The sequence below is a fragment of the Oncorhynchus keta genome, chromosome 14, assembly GCF_023373465.1.
Source record: "Oncorhynchus keta strain PuntledgeMale-10-30-2019 chromosome 14, Oket_V2, whole genome shotgun sequence".
Taxonomy (NCBI): Eukaryota; Metazoa; Chordata; class Actinopteri; order Salmoniformes; family Salmonidae; genus Oncorhynchus; species Oncorhynchus keta.
In genome coordinates this window covers 61,924,709-61,944,080 of record NC_068434.1, presented here as the reverse complement: position 1 = coordinate 61,944,080, position 19,372 = coordinate 61,924,709, and the positions used below count along the sequence as shown (strand labels likewise).

General features: G+C 41.2%; 1 protein-coding gene and 1 pseudogene across 2 annotated transcripts in view; one reads left to right on the top strand and one right to left on the bottom strand.

Annotated features, from left to right (window-relative positions):
• LOC118393742 (myosin light chain kinase 3-like) overlaps positions 1-15,798 on the top strand; it is a 38,391-nt gene extending 22,593 nt beyond the window's left edge. For both annotated transcript variants that reach the window (XM_035786779.2, XM_035786778.2), the window contains 12 exons: positions 3,016-3,109; positions 3,605-3,902; positions 4,836-5,344; positions 5,527-5,632; positions 7,420-7,513; positions 10,693-10,802; positions 11,017-11,158; positions 11,281-11,351; positions 11,605-11,733; positions 12,727-12,879; positions 15,041-15,176; positions 15,305-15,798. In XM_035786779.2, coding sequence (XP_035642672.1) covers positions 3,016-3,109; positions 3,605-3,902; positions 4,836-5,344; positions 5,527-5,632; positions 7,420-7,513; positions 10,693-10,802; positions 11,017-11,158; positions 11,281-11,351; positions 11,605-11,733; positions 12,727-12,879; positions 15,041-15,176; positions 15,305-15,379 — 1,917 coding nt within the window. In that variant the 3' untranslated portion in view covers positions 15,380-15,798. The remainder of the gene's footprint in view (positions 1-3,015; positions 3,110-3,604; positions 3,903-4,835; positions 5,345-5,526; positions 5,633-7,419; positions 7,514-10,692; positions 10,803-11,016; positions 11,159-11,280; positions 11,352-11,604; positions 11,734-12,726; positions 12,880-15,040; positions 15,177-15,304) is intronic.
• An 804-nt stretch (positions 15,799-16,602) lies between these two features.
• LOC118394142 (origin recognition complex subunit 6-like) lies at positions 16,603-19,115 on the bottom strand (annotated as a pseudogene).
• Between the last annotated feature and the right edge of the window lie 257 nt (positions 19,116-19,372).

Genomic DNA, 19,372 nt, shown 5'->3' with positions numbered 1-19,372 from the left:
CGGCCAGGGATAGCCAATCCAGATTCAAATCCCCCAAAATGACCAACTCCGAAGACAGAAAAGGTGTTAAACACTCAGATATAGCACCAATATACGCCTTGTAAAACAATATGGCCTTAATGGCCACACAAGTACTCTTAAAGCCCAACATTGGACTCCTTGGAGTCCTTAGTCCAAGGACTTTACACGTTCTGTTTAAAGGGTGAATTGGCTGTGGAAGCCAAAACAGACAAATACAGTACTCCATCTAAATGTTAATCGAGTGTCTACTTTGGTAAAGTTCTAGAAATATAACTCCTCTACTGTCACATCACTTCAACATACACACACTCACTGTTTTAACACCGTTGCAGCCAACGTTATTTTTCAGTGACAAGTGGCATCTGTCTTCTGGTTACACACAGCTGTTTGAAGATGCAGATAGCTAATTAGCACAGGTAGTCCACTCTCCCGTCTGTTTTCCGTAAAAACAAGCCCTGTAACATAATATGGATAAGTTGGAACCCTAACGCTATTGAAGGTGTGTACAAATTTGACTTCTGTTTTTTGAAAATTATTATATGAAAGATAAGGTTGCTGATAAAAAAAAATCCCCCCTACAGAAGACCCCTTCGTCCAATGACTCTTATGTGTAATGTAATGGAACTGAGAGTCAGGATCAAGGGCTATTAAGCACTGTGCTTCTGCCTCAGCATTGCTTGCTCTTAAGGGTTTGCGGCTCGATAGCTGTAAAAAATAAATAAATACATTTTTTTTGTGACTGCTGATGTATAAAGGGCTTTATAAAATACATTTGACTAATAGATTGAAATGTAGATATTTTTGGGGTGGAGACTAGAGGTCGACCGATTATGATTTTTCAACGCCGATACCGATTTCCGGAGGACCAAAAAAAGCCGCTGCCGATTAATCGGCCGATTCATTTTTTAAATTTGTAATAATGACAATTACAACAATACTGAATTAACACTTTTATTTTAACTTAACATAATACAAAAATAAAATCAATTTAGCCTCAAATAAATAATGAAACATGTTCAATTTGGTTAAAAAAATGCAAAAACAAAGTGTTGGAGAAGAAAGTAAAAGTGCAATATGTGCCATGTAAAAAAGCTAACGTTTAAGTTCCTTGCTCAGAACATGAGAACATATGAAAGCTGGTGGTTCCTTTTAACACGAGTCTTCCATATTCCCAGGTAAGAAGTTTTAGGTTATAGTTATTATATGAATTATAGGACTATTTCTCTCTCTACCATTTGTATTTCATTAACCTTTTGACTATTGGATGTTCTTATAAGCACCATAGTATTGCCAGTGTAACAGTATAGCGTCCGTCCCTCTCCTCGCCCCTACCTGGGCTCGAACCAGGAACACATCGACAACAGCCACCCTCGAAGCATCGTTACTCATCGCTCCACAAAAGCAGAGGCCCTTGCAGAGCAAGGGGAACAACTACTTCAAGGTCTCAGAGCGAGTGATGTCACCGATTGAAACGCTATTAGTGCGTACCCCGCTAACTAGCTAGCCATTTCATATTGGTTACACCAGCCTAATCTCGGGAGTTGATAGGCTTGAAGTCATAAACAGGTCAATGCTTGAAGCACAGAGAAGAGCTGCTGGCAAACTGCTATATCAAATCATAAACTTAATTATAACATAATAACACACAGAAATACGAGCCTTAGGTCATTAATATGGTCAAATCCGGAAACTATAATTTCGAAAACAAAACGTTTATTCTTTCAGTGAAATACGGAACCTTTCTGTATTTTATCTAACGGGTGGCATCCCTAAGTCTAAATATATATTATATATATTCAATGTTATGTCATAATCATGTACAATTCTGGCAAAATAATTACGGTCTTTGTTAGGAAGAAATGGTCTTCACACACTTCGCAACAAGCCAGGCAGCCCGAACTGCTGCATATACCCTGACTGCTTGCAGGGAACGCAAGAGAAGTGACACAATTTCCCTAGTTAAAATAAATTCATGTTAGCTGGCAATATTAACTAAATATGCAGGTTTAAAATATATAATTGCGTATTGATTTTAAAGAAAGGCATTGATGTTTATGATTAGGTACACATTGGTGCAACGACAGTGCTTTTTTCGCGAATGCGCTTGTTAAATCATCACCCGTTTGGCAAAGTAGGCTGTGATTCGATGAGAATTGAACAGGCACCGCCTCAATTATATGCAACGCAAGACAAGCTAGATAAACTAGTAATATCATCAAACATGTGTAGTTAATTAGTGATTGTGTTAAGATTGATTGTTTTTTATAAGATAAGTTTAATTCTAGCTAGCAACTTACCTTGGCTTCTTGCTGCACTCGCGTAACAGGTAGTCAGCCTGCCACGCAGGCTCCTCGCGGAGTACAATGTAATCGGCCACAATCGGTGTCCAAAAATGCTGATTACCGATTGTCATGAAAACTTGAACTCAGCCATAACTAATCGGCCATTCTGATTAATCTGTCGACCTCTAGTGGAGATAGTGCAGTTTCATTTAGTGTTAGGCAGACAGATGGACTCTATAATGAGAGCCAGTAAGGTATGCCGTGCGAACACAGATCACAACAACATTGCTTCTTGCCCTCCCATGCTATGACCCTGCGGTGTACTTCCAGGCCATATCCACTGCTGGCATCTCCCAGTTACTCATGGCTTAGTGTAAACTAATAACAGAGTCCAGCTGAGTCGGCCCAGTAGGCATCTGTTATCAGTTATGTGTTGTCATTTCAAATATGCCATACCAGTTCATCATTAATACTAAAAAAGACCATGCCTCAATCATACTCCATGCCTGATGTATTGGCAATGTGGTGATGAGTGAATGTGAACAAACATTTAGATAAGATATTTCAGTTTTTAACTTTTTTATTTATTATGTTTGCTATATGTGGTTTATCTTGTTCAAACGATACCACATTGGTGGGAGAATGATTGTTAAACCTGATTGTGATGAAGTAGTAAGCAACAATATATATGAAAGATGTTCTCTTCCCTCAGAAAACAAAATCAGAAGATAGCAGAGTAAAGCCTAAAGTCACTCTTTGCGACCAGGGAACTCAGGTCCAGGAAGAGGGCTTACAAATCACCACAGGTAAGCTGGACTTGTCTCTGTGTTATCTGTTGGCATTGATACATATTTTTCAGTTAATGTTTTCAATTTAATGTAATTTTTTCAAATGTAACCTTTATTTAACTACGCAAGTCAGTTAAGAACATATTCTTATTTACAATGACGGCCTACACCGGCCAAACCCGGACGACGCTGACCAATTGTGCGCCGCCCTCTGGGACTCCCAATCATGGCCAGTTGTAATACAGCCTGGATCAATTAATCAGTCAAACATTATTTGTACAGTGTGTGCAAAGTTGTCATCAAGGCTAAGGGTGGCTACTTTGAAGAATCTCAAGTATATTTTGATTTGTTTAACACTTTGTTTTTGGTTACTACATGATTCCACATGTGTTATTTCATACTGTTGATGTCTTCACTATTGTTCTACAATGGTAGTGGATGGGGATTCCATAAGCAAATGAGTGATTACTTGAGCTAATTCCTTTTGGTAAATATGCTGCTGTTCTCCCACAGGTGACCAGAAGGCGGTAGAGCTCCCTGTAAAGGAAGCGAAGGCCGCAGACCATGGAGTGGAAGTCCCAACTCCTCCTGAGCCCGATCCCTGCAGGTTATCAGAAGCTCTCACAGAGGGCCCTGCAGTCGAGGAGGCCATATTCCCATCTACCAATAGTGATTGGGGTAGTAAAGGCTCTCGCAAGCCAAAAGAGGTCACCTTAAAGAGCAGAGAGCCCACCAGAGTCCAGACCTTTGCCCCTGATGTGGTCGTAGCTCAGGTGGAGGTCACCATCGAAGTGCTCTCTGAGCTGAGGAGGTAGGCTGTCACTGATTCTTAACCAATAGAAAATGCCAGTTATCCAAAGTGCAATCTCTCTTGTTATTAAGTGCTTTTTTGTTGTTGCTGTCAACAAATAGCCGTACCATTACTCCCAACAGGGTTATGAAAAGCGTAACAGGTGGATCTGTTGAGTTGACATCAATTGTCATCAAAGAGATCTAACAAAGCACCTGCAATCACTGACGTACACTTTCAGCTAGAAATGTGAAATCACAGGGGGGATTTAATAAATGATCCTCAAGCTAAAACCCACTGCTGCCTTTTCATGTCTAATGAAAGGGTTTCAAGTGGCAGTGGGCTCTCACTCGGAGTAGGGTGAGCAACACGAGGTACATGCTAAAGGGGATAAAGAACATCAAAGGGTCCTTCTGCTGGTGCCAATTTTTACATGCCTACTCTAAGTGGCATTCCAAGAATGGGGGGTACTTGAATGGGGGGTACTGAGAATCAATATCTCACTACTCATAGTAACAATATGAGTGATAGGGGGGCAGGGTAACCTAGTGGTTGGAGCATTGGACTAGTAACCGCAAGGTTGCAAGTTCAAATCCCCGAGCTGACAAGGTACAAATCTGTCATTCTGCCCCTGAACAGGCAGTTAACCCACTGTTCCTAGGCCGTCATTGAAAATAAGAATTTGTTCTTAACTGACTTGCCTAGTTAAATAAAGGTAAAATAAAAAAATAGGCTATCTATATTTTGACCTGCATAATATTTTCACTGTACCCTGCAATTACATCTGTGTCCCTGTACATGTGACTGATAAACACACCCTAGTCTAAAATGCAATCTGGTTGGTTTCATTAGTTACATTAGTTACATGTATATTCTGTTTCATTAATGAAGAAAAAGTGCAGGTCTATGCATTGTTCAAACGTTGACTGTTTTGTAATGTTACTGTGTTGCTAGGACTCCTGATGTGACCAGGATTTCGGTGAGCAGTGAGTTAGACAGTCAGTACATCAAAGTCAAGGAGACCGAGGTTCCAAAAGGTCCAGGGCCCACTGTATCACAGCCACCTATCTCCACCACTGAGGAGCAACCGCTGGAGCAAGCCCCTGAAAGTGTTTCTCTTCCTTCCAAGGATGACCCTCTCCCTGAAGAGGACTTTACAAAGGCTGCAGTCAGTCCTCAGGAACCTGTTATCATTGTAACACCACCAACCCCGTGCAGCAGTGCGCTCACAAGCCCACTGGATGTGGTCACCAAACCAGAGTCCGCAACGATTGTCCCTCAGGTCCAGCCTGAGCCGGTGGTGGCCACAGAGCAGCACAAACCTGTTCCACCTCAACCAGAGTCTGAGACAGTGAAATACTCTGCAAAACCAGTTATCCCTCAGCCAACTCCCTCTTTAGTTGTTAAAAACCCCACAGCCGCTGCACAGGCGGCAGGCCTGAATGCACAACTATTGGTCATAGGTAAGAAGTGTAATATCAATGTCATTTTCATCACAATATGGATTTCACAGCGCTATGTTACTGGGTGAAATGCAGTATGAAATATGCTCCTCGTGGTCTGTCAATCTTCCAATAAGTCCACAGATCATTACCCATACCACCAAGCATATAATAAATCATGCTCCGGTGCTCTTCTCTTCCAGATGACTGCCCACCCTTGCCTGCTCCCTTTGAGCACCGCATTGTGAGTGCCAAGCAAGTCCCGATGGGCTCTTATTACGCTGTAAAGCCTAACGCGGTTCTTGGAGGGTGAGTCCTAATTCTTAAGGGCAACGAGAATGTGTTTACCATACACACAGACTGTGGTGTTGCATATATTATTCCCATTATTGTTACCCCCCAACACAACATACTTACTGTAAGTGAGGGTTACCTACTGTTATTCTACTGCTATAAATAGACTGTCAGGTTGGCATCTACCCAATGATGTTGACTGACAGCAACGATGTAGAAAACTCAAGAGGAGCAGCTTGCTGCAGCAGTGGAAACCAGGTGCAGCATTAGCAGATAAACAGGGCTAGCAGACTGACAGACTGTGCAGTATAGCATGATACAAGGCGATGGGCAAAGCAAGGAGAGATAGTATGTAGCAGCAGCAGAGCTGAACAACTGGCAACGCAGACATGGCTAATCCCCCACAGAGTCTGCAAATAAGCACGGGCTTATTTTATGCTTGTCATGGACAGGGTTTTATTTTGGGCAGGTGTTGAGTGGCCATTTGCATAGGAGCTTTTTAAAATCTCCATGGTCCATGTAGAGTAGAGGCGCTCTCTCGCTACATAAAAAAGTTGGCTTAGTAAACTCTCCATGTGTGGCGGATGATGATATACCTCCAATGAAACCAGAGGAGTAAAACAGGTCCTTGGAGAATGTCTGCAAAGCCCTGACTGAGGTCAACGCAAAGGATACCCCTCAAGATTGACTGCTTGTGGGTCTGTGCTGTGCTCTTTGGTGCCTTTGTCGGGGTGTATGTAGCCTTGACTTCTAGCATTTGAAAGGTTCTACATAACCTGAAGCACGGATTCTGAGAATACAACGTTGAGTCTGTGCTTGCGCGGCTAGGATGTATGTTCATAAATGTCTATTAACAAATAATCGCGTTCACACCTGTTTCTTTCACATGTACGCTACCGTTCAAAAGTTTGGGGTCACTTAGAAATGTCCTTGTTTTTGAAAGAAAAGCGCCCCCCTCCCCATGTTATCAAAATAACATCAAATTGATAAGAAATACATTGTAGACATAGTTAATTATGGAAATGACTATTGTAGCTGGAAACGGCAGATGCTTTTATGGAATATCTACGTAGGAGTACAGAGGCCCATTATCAGCAACTCCTGTGTTCCAATGGCACGTTGTGTTAGCTAATCTAAGTTTATCGTTTTATAAGGCTAATTGATAATTAGAAAACCCATTTGCAATTATGTTAGCACAGCTGAAAACTTTTGAGCTGATTAAAGAAGCAATAAAACTGGCCTTCTTTAGACAAGTTGAGTATCTGGATTTGTATCAGCATTTGTGGGTTCGATTACAGGCTCAAAATGTCCAGAAACAAAGAACTTTCTTCTGAAACTCGTCAGTCTATTCTTGTTCTGAGAAATGAAGGCTATTCCATGTGAGAAATTGCCAAGAAACTGAAGATCTCATACATCTCTTACATTTACATTTCATACAATGCCGTGTACTATTGCTTCTTTAATCAGAACAACAGTTTTCAGCTGTTCTAACATAATTGCAAAAGGGTTTTCTAATGATCAATTAGGCGTTTAAAATGTTAAACTTGGATTAGCTAACACAACGTGCCATTGGAACACAGGAGTGATGGTTGCTGATAATGGGCCTCTGTACGCCTATGTAGATATTCCATAAAAAATCTGCCATTTCCAGCTTCAATAGTCATTTACATCATTAACAATGTCTACACTGTATTTCTTATCAATTTGATGTTATTTTAATGGACAAAAAAACAAGAAAAAAGCTTTTGAACGGTAGTGTATGTAAAGTATCTATGCACTCATAAGTGTCCTTGTTTCCACAGGGGACGTTTTGGACAGGTCCATAAGTGCGCAGAACTGTCGTCAGGCCTAATCCTCGCTGCGAAGTTGATCAAAGTAAAGGGAATGAGGGAGAGAGTAAGTGGATATACAACAACAGACCTGTGGTCTTTGTACCCCTCCTCTCTCTGACTCCAACCTTACACACCCACCCTGACCTCTCTCTATGTTTATTTATGAGGTTCAATGTGAGTAATTCTCTAGCCGCAGATTAAAGAGCTAGTCACACACACACACACACACACACACACACACACACACACACACACACACACACACACACACACACACACACACACACACACACACACACACACACACACACACACACACACACACACACACACACAAGCTCTCTCTATCTCAAAATAATTAAAAAATACTATGCAATGAAATTAAAGTCACAATATCTAACTTTTGGGGTGAACTGACCATATTCACATAGAAATCTGAATTATTGATCTGTTATTTTCATTGACATCAAGTTTAAAGCCGGGTGTACAATACACAATTTTCACACCGATTTAGCTATCCCAGATAAGTTGTTGGAGATCAGAGACAAAATCCCAATGTCGTTGCCTACTCGGGGCATGCGGCCGTCACAGACTCTCATTTAATGCGAGCGGGTCAGAGAAACAATCTGAGGGCTACCGATCTCACCGTTGAGCAGTCCCAGACGTCCCAATATTTTCAAACGGGTTTGATTTTATCGGCGCCATGTCTGCAATGCTTTTGTCGTGTGAGAAGTGCAACAACATTTTTTTGTGAACGGTGATCAACAGTAGCCAATGAGCGCTCGCCAGAGAAGAAGCCAGTGAGATGACGTAGTATCACATCACCCAGAAAGTGTACTCTCCTGCAGGAGCCATGACTACTACTAGTGTTTTATTTATTATCCCATATTTTACCAGGTAAGTTGACTGAGAACACATTCTCATTTACAGCAAAAACCTCGAGAATAGTTACAGGGGAATGAATGAGCCAATTGGAAGATGGGGATGATTAGGTGGACATGATGGTATGAGGGCCAGATTGGGAATTTAGCCAGGACACCAGGGTTAACACCCCTACTCTTACAATAAGTGCAATGGGATGTTTAGGGACCACAGAGAGTCAGGACACCCATTTAACATCACATCCAAAAGATGGCACCCTACAAAGGGCAATGTCCCCAATCACTGCCCTGGGGATTTTTTTTTAGACCAGAGGAAAGACTGCCTCCTACTGGCCCTCCAACACCACTTCAGCAGCATCTGGTATTCCACCCAAGGACCGAACAGGACCGACCCTGCTTAGCTTCAGAGGCAAGCCAGCAGTGGGACGCAGGGTGGTATGCATTTGTACTTGCCTTTGACCAAAGCTAAAGTGTAAAATCGTTACAGCTATGAAGTTCAGAAGCAATGTTATTCATTTCAAAATGTTGGCTACAAATGTCAGCTCTGTATGGCAAGCGTGAATGTCTGCCTGAAAGCTTTTCGGAGGCTGCTTTGAGCCACAGCTCATTCTAGCTATGTTAACAATTGAATCACATCATCATGTCATTGTTTTCACGAGACAGCATGGTGGTATGGAGAATCATCATGACCAAGTGAAGAATCTTGTAGTGTGTGACACACCATATGTGCCAGATCGATTAGTGTGCGCAACCAAGACAAATAAACACAGGAAAGACAGTTGTTTAATGTGAGAGGTTCAGCGATGTTTGGATTTTGAAAGTCATGTAGTGTCCACATGGCATAAGAAGCGGTAGAACTGTTCTATGTGCGCTATTTCTATACTTCCCGTTCATAAGTTTCATTTTTGCGTCTTTTAATTTTGGCTCTAAAACAGCTTCAAACAGCTGAAAATACAATATTTTTGGTTATTGAAAATATAATTCACAGCAGTTTAGATGGTACAATGATTGTACACTATGCATTGCTTGTTTTGTCACATAAACTGAAAGTAGGCGAACTATTACAATTTTAGCAACCAGGAAATGGGGGATTGATTTCTGGTTATTGCACTTTTAAAGAGCACATATTTACATACAGCATGCACCTGTGTCTCTTCTCTTAACCAAAATCCACCACGGCTCCCGTCGAGATTAATTTCACATCCTTCGCCTTCAACATGTGACTCGAATTGCCCCTACTAATCACCACACTCTTTATAAGCACTGTTTTAATCTCCTAACTTTGGTTTTCTTTTGACCTTGCCTTTATTGACACACTGAATGAGTACCACAGAAAGCTGGTTTTGAATTTGTGATTAGTAATGTATTTTTAATCAATCAAAAACTCCGAGACACTCAACCATACACTGAGCAAAGTACGATGTTTCTTATGTCCAATATGTCATGTACTCATTTTGAGGCAATTACGGGATTTCCATGGCAAATTGCTCTTATGTACTCATACATATCAGAAATATCCCATTTTCATTTGTTTGTTAGTGGAATAATACCAGGGTTCAAGTACTTTTTTAGGGTATTTCAAATAGTATCAAATATATATTTTTTTACTGTAAGAGACAAGTATTTGAATATTGGAATGTATTTGGAAATAAGCTTGGAACGTATTGGCATGTATTTGAAAACAGTAAAATATACTGACACAATACACTCCCATGCATTTAACCCAGGTCGGTTAGGAATTTGAAATGATGTATTTGAAAATGCTTTTAAATAGTAGGCTATTCATAAGTAGTTGATTGGGGCCACATTATTTGATGACTGATAGGGGGTCACCATGCCTCCATTTTAGCACTCCCCCACCATTGTAAAAATATTTTGGAAGCTATAGACATGCATTTATTAACGTCTACGTTCGTTTTGCAACATTTATTTTATTACAGACACCTTCATGTTTACTTTAAAATTATAGTAAAAAAAATGTAGATTACTAATGTCACTGTTCCCACTACAACAACATAAATACTTAAATACATGTCATTTTGACCAATATGGCTGACCGGTGGCTTCAAAGCCTCTCACTGGCCAATACATAGCATCAGCAATCCAGGGTATATATTCATCATTGATTTGAACCCAGGTCTGCATAATACATTGTTAAATTAATGTGTTTAAGGTATAGTGCCATATACATACAATTGATATGGGCATAAGCACCCTCCAGAGTGGTTAGATTTATTTTCTTCTAAAATCATGTAATGTGATTGATTGTGATTTTCATTTTGCTGAGGTTGTGTGACTTCCTGCTCTCTCTTCTCTTATTTCCTTGTTCTCTCTCTCTCCTTCCTCCCACTGGTTAACACAGGATGAAGTGAAGAATGAAATAGGGGTGATGAACCAACTTAACCATGTGAACCTGATTCAGCTTTATGATGCCTTTGAGTCACGGACAAATCTTACGCTTATTATGGAGTAGTAAGTCATTATTCTCATGAAGTCAGTATTTAGAAATTGCAACTCTAATAGCACCACCTATCTGCATTTCATGTGGGTACGGCAAACACTGTTCCAGGCTACAAAGCATTGTTTTAGTGGAATTAAACTCTATGCCACTCAATTTCCTCTTTTGCTTCTTGCACAGTAGAACAATATCACTTTTACAGCACTGACCAGCTCCCTGTCTTTGCAGTGTGGACGGTGGCGAGTTGTTTGACCGGATCGTTGACGAGAACTACCTGCTGACAGAGCTGGATGCCATCGTGTTTATGAGACAGATCTGTGAGGGGGTACAGTACCTCCATCAGCAATACATTCTCCATTTAGACCTCAAGGTAGAAATCATATACTATACATAGAATATATTGCAATACTTGTTAGTTTGACATGGATTTTAATTATATTACGTTTCACCCTGGTGTGAGGATTCTTACATGCTCTCCTTATTTCCTCTCAGCCAGAGAACATTCTTTGTGTCAACTCCACAGGGAACCAGATCAAGATAATAGACTTTGGTCTGGCCAGAAAGTAAGTTTCTCAATATTTTCTCCATTAAGTGACGAGAGCTGTTTTAATCTACAAATCTCATCTATTGACATCTCCCTTTTTCCATCATCCTCAATTGAGTAGCCAATGAGGTAGTCATGGTAACAGTCACCCAGTAGACAGTTTGGTGAAAAGTAGGCCATCTCTGTAACTCCGAGCCTCCACCCATGACGCTCTGTTGTAATAGGTGAGATCTTTATGTTCCCATTGTTCAAATGTGCTTGTCTCCCCTCAGGTATAGACCCAGAGAGAAACTAAAGGTCAATTTTGGCACTCCAGAATTTCTGGCTCCTGAGGTGGTCAACTACGACTTTGTCTCATTCCCAACGGACATGTGGAGTGTAGGAGTCATTACTTATATGCTGTGAGTATTACCACACACACAGAGAGAGAAACACCTCCGCTTGACAAATACACTCACCACACACCTCTTGCTCAGCAGCAGCATCAGTCATACCTTGTAACACAGTGGAGGCTGGTGGGAGGAGCTATAGGAGGATGGGCTCATTGTAATGGCTGGAATGCAATAAATGGAACAATATCAAACATGTGGAAACCACATGCTTGACTCCATTCCATGAATTCCATTCCAGCCATTACAATGAGCCTGTCCTCCTATAGCTCCTCCCACCAGACTCCTCTGGTGTAACATGAGGATCTGATCTGTTGTAAAGGGTCAACCAATGGTATCCTAGCCACTGGAAACATGCTTGCCACCAATCTGTAAATGCACATTTGTCTCTTGTCACTCACACTAGGACTGTTCAGCTATTACTAAATTCATACCCACTGCTGCTCCATCGCAATGTTGCCTGTCAGCCTCAACCATGGCCCTGAATGAACCGTGTGCATCCCAATGGTCGCCTGTCTTTTCTCAGGAACCCGGACGATTCAATTAATGCTAATAACCGGACAGCTGTCCAAGGAGATTTAGGAGGGTTCGCTCAAAATAAGAAAGTGTGGCTGTCCTACTATGCCGCCAGCTTGCCTGAATACCTAGCACTACCCAGGGCTCCATGGTGCTAATTTAATTATTATATTCTATTTAGAGTAAGCATCAGCATGCGAGTGTGTTTTGTTTCTATTTCTCTGGAGCGTGGCATGTACATCTGCACCTTCATAGCCATTGCCCACAGTCTTTGTGTTGAAGTGTGGTACAGTCTGGGTCTAAGATTCATATTCTCAAACTTTGTATTTACATTACTGGCCCATACTCTCATTCCATGCAACAGGACACTGAGGCAGAGCTCTCTGTAGCATCATGACTTTGATGACTGCTTTGTCTTTCTAATGAGTCAGTGTATAGAAGGACTGTAGGAAAATGTGACTAACCAATAATATCTCCTTGTTTTAATAGTCTGAGTGGACTGTCTCCATTCCTGGGGGACAACGATGCAGAGACTATGAACAACATCCTTCACGCCAACTGGGATTTTGATTCAGAGGCATTTGAGAATGTCACAGAGGAAGCTAAGGACTTTGTTACCAGACTGCTGATTCCAACTAAATGGTATGTATACTACATCTTCGTTACAATTCATGTTCTATTCATCGAAACTCAGCAAAAAAATAAACGTCCTCTCACTGTCAACTGTGTTTATTTTCAGCAAACTTAACATGTGTAAATATTTGTATGAACATCAGATTCAACAACTGAGACATAAACTGATCAAGTTCCACAGACATGTGTACTAACAGAAATTGAATAATGTGTCCCTGAACAAAGGGGGGTCAAAAGTAACAGTCAGTATCTGGTGTGGCCACCAGCTGCATTAAGTACATCAGTGCATCTCCTCCTCGTGGACTGCACCAGATTTGCCAGTTCTTGCTGTGAGATGTTACCCCACTTCCACCAAGGCACCTGCAAGTTCCGGGACTTTTTCGGGGGGAGTGGCCCTCGCCCTCACCCTCCAATCCAACAGGTCCCAGATGTGCTCAATGGGATTGAGATCTGGGCTCTTCGCTGGCCATGGCAGAACACTGACATTCCTGTCAGAACGAGCAGTATGGCTGGTGGCATTGTAAAGGAGCTGGAGGGTCATGTCAGGATGAGCCTGCAGGAAGAGTACCACATGAGGGGGGAGGATGTCGTCCCTGTAATCCACAGCGTTAAGATTGCCTGCAATGACAACAAGCTCAGTCCGATGATGCTGTGACACACCGCCCCAGACCATGACGGATCCTCCTCCTACAAATCGATCCCGCTCCAGAGTACAGGCCTCGATGTAACGCTCATTCCTTTGACGACAAATGCAAATCCGAACATCAGCCCTTGTGAGACAAAAACTCAAAAATAAATAAATAATGAATGACCATTCCACAGGTGCATGTTCATTAATTGTTTATGGTTCATTGAACAAGCATGGGAAACAGTGTTTAAACCCTTTACAATGAAGATCTGTGAAGTTATTTGGATTTTTACGAATTATCTTTGAAAGACAGGGTCCTGAAAAAGGGATGTTTATTTTGTAATTTTATTTCACCTTTATTTAACCAGGTAGGCTAGTTGAGAACAAGTTCTCATTTACAACTGCGACCTGGCCAAGATAAAGCATAGCCGTGTGAACAGACAACAACACAGAATTACACATGGAGTAAACAATTAACAAGTCAATAACACAGTAGAAAAAAAAGAGTCTCTATACATTGTGTGCAAAAGGCATGAGGGGGTAGGCGAATAATTAATTAGCAGATTAACACTGGAGTGATAAATGATCAGATGGTCATGTACAGGTAGAGATACTGGTGTGCAAAAGAGCAGAAAAGTAAATAAATATAAACAATATGGGGATGAGGTAGGTAAATTGGGTGGGCTATTTACCGATAGAGTATGTACAGCTGCAGCGATCGGTTAGCTGCTCAGATAGCAGATGTTTGAAGTTGGTGCTAGTTTATATTGTTTTCCCCCACTCAATCATGGCTGTAGCACCATCTCATTTAGTAAAATGAAAAGGCCTATTGTTTATGTAAGGCAGGAATATTCCAACTGAATGCACCTCATTGCCACTGAATCACAATCGGACTGTTGATGGTTCATTTTGCCATTTGTCTAAATGGGTTATTTGAATATGTGCCATGAAATCCAAATGAGTTGAATAAACAGAAGGTCAATAGAAAGTAGCACATTTGAGTCACATTTAAATGCAAACCACACTGCCAGGGCCTGAGTGAGTTGTGTGTATGCTTCCACACTGGACTGTTCACTGAGTGATCAGCTGGCCGGAAACAACGACAGCCCGGATTGCAGATGGCAACAGCCTCCTTGTTGTTCTTTCTGTGCTGTGTCACCGTTAATGATCTGGTCATTGCTAAATCGGGGCACTTAGTCGTGTGTTATTCGCCCCAACACCCACTTTCAGCCATGGTGGGTTCATCATTAGCCTCCCTCTGTAGGCTACTTTTCTTTCCAGGGAATGGGTACATCCCTGCTGTTAGCAGCAGCTATTTCATGATAGGCTACCAGCATTAGATGAGGCATGGGTTAGAGAATGTTTCCACCCCATAATGGCAGCGGCATTGAAAACTCTTGTTTATAAACAGAAAGGATTAATGCGGTTTAGAAAGTTTTATCACATCGTGTGAAATTATAGTCAACCAATTCTCTTGATGAATGTCCATTTTGTACGTAGACCTATGTGTACTGATACTCCTATCCTGGGTCTGTATTGTAGCAGTCGACTCAGTGCAACTGGCTGCATGAAGCATGCCTGGCTGAACAATCTGGAGGATAAAGCCAAATTGCACCAGGTTCGGCTCAAGTCCCAAGTCAAGCTCCAGCGCTACCTGGCCGCTCACAAACAGTGGAAGGTGAGGACTGAAGCCTGTTACACATGTTGCCATCATAGGTCTACACCTTTCATCTGTGTTACGGTGAATTGTCTGAATAATATATATATTTTTGGGGGGGATCTAAATTTAATTCTACTTCCTTGCAGAAACACTTCTATGTGGTTGCTGCAGCCAACAGGCTGAAGAGGTTTCGCCAGAATCATCCCATAAACACTGTATAGCAGTGAGAAGACTGTCAAAGACTGAGTAGTTGTACCTCCATGGCAGGCATTCCTGCCATTTATGCTAGTTGGACTGAGGCAACAGAACGTGATCGGCAACAATGTCTGGCATTGGTATGCAAATTGCAATGGACATTGAAGTGTACTGTAGTATTCTAATCACTTTTTATACTGTACAGTGCACAACTTTGTGCGGTCTTCCTGTTTAGTGCCCACTAAATTACCTTGGGCTCAGTGCGCTTCAAGCAGGTAGCCTACTACTTACTTCGGTGTAATTGTTTATTTAATGACAACTCTTACTGACAGGTTTGAACTGCATTGCTGAATGTACATCATGTTGAAATCACAAATCACATTATTCACAAGGCTTTCATTTTTGGTTTATTTAATATGGTAAGTGAATCTTTACAAATCACACAGATGACCTTGTCTTGTCAATCTTTCCTTCTATGAAGGCTTTGAATGGGCTACTTGCTTGCATGCTACCCAACCTGACTGACAGTAGTGTTCCCATAAAGCATTATTTTGTGACAGTGTCCCCACCTCCACTTGAACTCACCAAGAATAATGACTATAAATGTTAATGACTATAACATGTTAATGTTAACTAGAATGACTATAAATGTTAATTCATTAAAATAAGTGAAGCTACAAATGGCCAGACTTATACTATTGTCGATAGTCTGGCACAGTGGAATTGCCATAACACCCATAAACACAAATGCTTCCAATGGTTTTTCCACCATTCATTTTTCACATTGTGAATTTTAAAAATGTAACTAGGCAAGTCAGTTAAGAACATATTCTTATTTACATTGACGGCCAAACCCTAACCCGGATGATGCCTTGCAAATTATGCACTGCCCTATGGGACTCCCAATCAAGGACAGTTGTGATACAGCCTGAAATCAAACCAGGGTCTGTAGTGACACCTCTAGCACTGAGATGCAGTGCTTTAGACCGCTGAGCCACTTGAATGACAACTCTAATTAAATTGTGTGTTAGATATAGGCTTTCCTTGGCGTGACGTTTTGATAGCTGTGTAATTCTCAGAGGGGAGTCATCAATATAGTCGCCACAATTTGCTCATTCGCAATGCTAATTATTGATGAGAGATGTGTGGTTATCAAAACGTAGGAAGTAGTTCTAAAATCCCTGATGGAAAAATTAATGGTGAAAAAAAAAAAACTATTAGAACCATTTCCAACTCACACTGTGGTCTGTCTAAATAAACAGTTGCTAATGCCAACTGGTAAGACTGTCTATCGTCCACCATAAATTGTGAACGCAAAACGCCACAGAACGTTAATCTTAACTGTACAAATCCAACACATTGACCAGCAACAGCACAGCAGAATTAAAAGAAGTAAGTAAGAAGAAGTAAGTCTCATACACTGCCACTGAGGGGCAGAAAAGGCAAAGTACTGTATGGAATACAAACACATCATGCTTGCTTACAAGGGTAAGGCTTATAGCATAAAACAAGCATGGTTGATACAATAAACAATGATAAAATAACTAATAAAAACACCTTTCAGGTAACTTTCTCCAAAAGCTGAAGTAAGCGCATATGTGCTTCATTACTAGACGTGTACCTGCTCATTAAGAGTTCACATGCAAAGAAAACAAGAGCTCCAGCCTCACTGCTCAGCACTGTAGACAGCATTTTCACTGTTCACAAGCCCGAGGTTGTGAAAACATTTCCACTTTATGGCTGAGCTGACAATCAAATTAACTTTTATGTATTGGCTTTAAGTGCATTTTCCAAGATTCTTCGGCTTCCACTCTTCGTAATCCTGTGTAGCGCACTCCTCAGAGTCCTCTTTCTGCTGCTTTTGAGACATCGGCCTTGATAGACAGCACAAAATATTCCCCCCCAACACCGTTTTAACATAACCATACCAAATTCCTGATTATTATTTGGTCACACTTACCTTCCTCTTCGTTCTATATTTTCTATGAGTGTTCGTCTTTTCTGTGCCATTTTAACTAGATTCTTCAGTGGAGTGGCTTCTTCTATTGGGGAAAAGAAAAAGCAAGAGATACTTAAAGATCATAGCTACGACATTCTGAGATTGATTGTAATAGGCATGTTGTATGCCGTGATCGGAACATCCCTGATTGGGAGACCAACTCACTGAAGTTTTCAGTCCTAAAATAGAAAATCCACTCTCTCCCACCAGGCGGTAACCACGACAACAATGAGAGAGAGGAATGACCTAGATTCTCTTTTCACCCAGGAAAGTAAAAACCTACACACCAAGGGCAAAAGTACAAATAGCCACTATGAAAAATGCCACAATATTTCAAACCCCAGCTTTTGGAAGCGTATGTCACAAAAAAAGAAGGTATTGTTAGTCAACAGAACATTATTGCTCAGAAGTACATTTTTAAATCCAAAGGCCCTCCCTGGGCTTTCACCATATTCCCACCATATGTTGGTCAAACCCCTTTATCATTTGACAGCAGACTTACTGCAGATGTCCTGTCCCAGTTTCTGGAACTAGGTGCACAGCCTGTCAAAGATTCCCTTTTTAGTACCAGATGATGCTAACAGCTTCCTATCCTCTTTGATCTTCAAGCATCTGGAGAGATGTTCATGGGGATAGTGATTAGGTTTCATTAACAATCAGGTTGAATGGTTTATGGATAAACAGTAACAGAAATCCTGTAACACTCACTCGCATGCAGCGTTCAAAGCAGCTGTAGTGAAGAGTAGTTTTGACAGGTCCACATATTTTTTACAGAGCAGCAGGAAGGCTTGCTTCATACCTGAAACACAAACATGGATTCATCTTATTAAATTAACATATTTACATTGACAAATGTATGATATTCAGGACGGTGCCTTGTTCAGGAGAGAAGACTTGCTGAAAATAGTAGTAGACAAAATATTTGAAGATGAGTTGTGTGTTGGCCAGAGTAGGCTACTCTTCAAGTTCTCACCGTTCTGAGACTTGGGTGGCTACTTCGATTGCATCCATGCACCCAAACTGAACAGTAAGGTCTCAGACTTCTAGGTGAGACTCGAGGCCAAGCATGCATTCAATCTCAGGCCTTCAGATTGCTTTGATACTGCTTCTTGTTCAACCCGGATAATTTGAAGTCATATTCCTGAGGAATAGCACAAAAATAGTATTCATAGGGCACGTTACCTGAGCAACACCAGGGCATTTGGTTATTTGATTAACAGGTGAGATGCCTTGTCATCAAAGCTAATGCAAAACAAAAATACGTACTTTGTCCAGAGGTAACTTCATTGATGTTGCTACCAGTTCTAGGCAAATTACCGCTTTACTCGTACCCGTCGTAATTCGGAGTCCTGTACATTTAACCAGGGATAACCGCATGTACTCATCTGCTTGGCTGTAATGTAGATGCAGAGTTTAGGAAACTATATCAAGAAGTTTATCAAGCAGCTGAATAATAACAACTGTTGGCAAGCAGGTTAGTTAGCTACCTAAAGTCAATGGTACATGTTGATTGAAATATGATCCTGTCTCAAGTATACTAGCTAGCTAATATGATCGTTTTACAGACTCACCGTGAAACTCTTGAGATAAATGAGGTTATACCCATTTTAGATGCAAGTTTAGTAAACATTTAACTTTCAATTTCCGGTAACTAACTAATGTTCGTGACTGCCAGCGAGAGAGTAAAAAGCAAACTTCTCCAGTCGAGTTATCGCACAAAAACATGCCTTTCGCGTCAAAATTGGCAGACGCCTACCAGCCATCGACGTCTGTTTGCGTACTAGTTGCTGAAAATAACAACAGTATATTTATTAACGAAAGGAATTCAGCATCAAATGTTCTACTCATAATATATTTGTCTATATCACATTATAGTAATTGGATCTCCGTCTAAATATTTGCGCTAACACTCCTGCAGACAGTAATTTAGCCAATGGGAGACGTATTCCCACACTTTGTTTTCGGCTCAGCCAATGCGGGCGATTCTGTGGAAAGGGAAGCGGGGTCTTCACTAGTTATT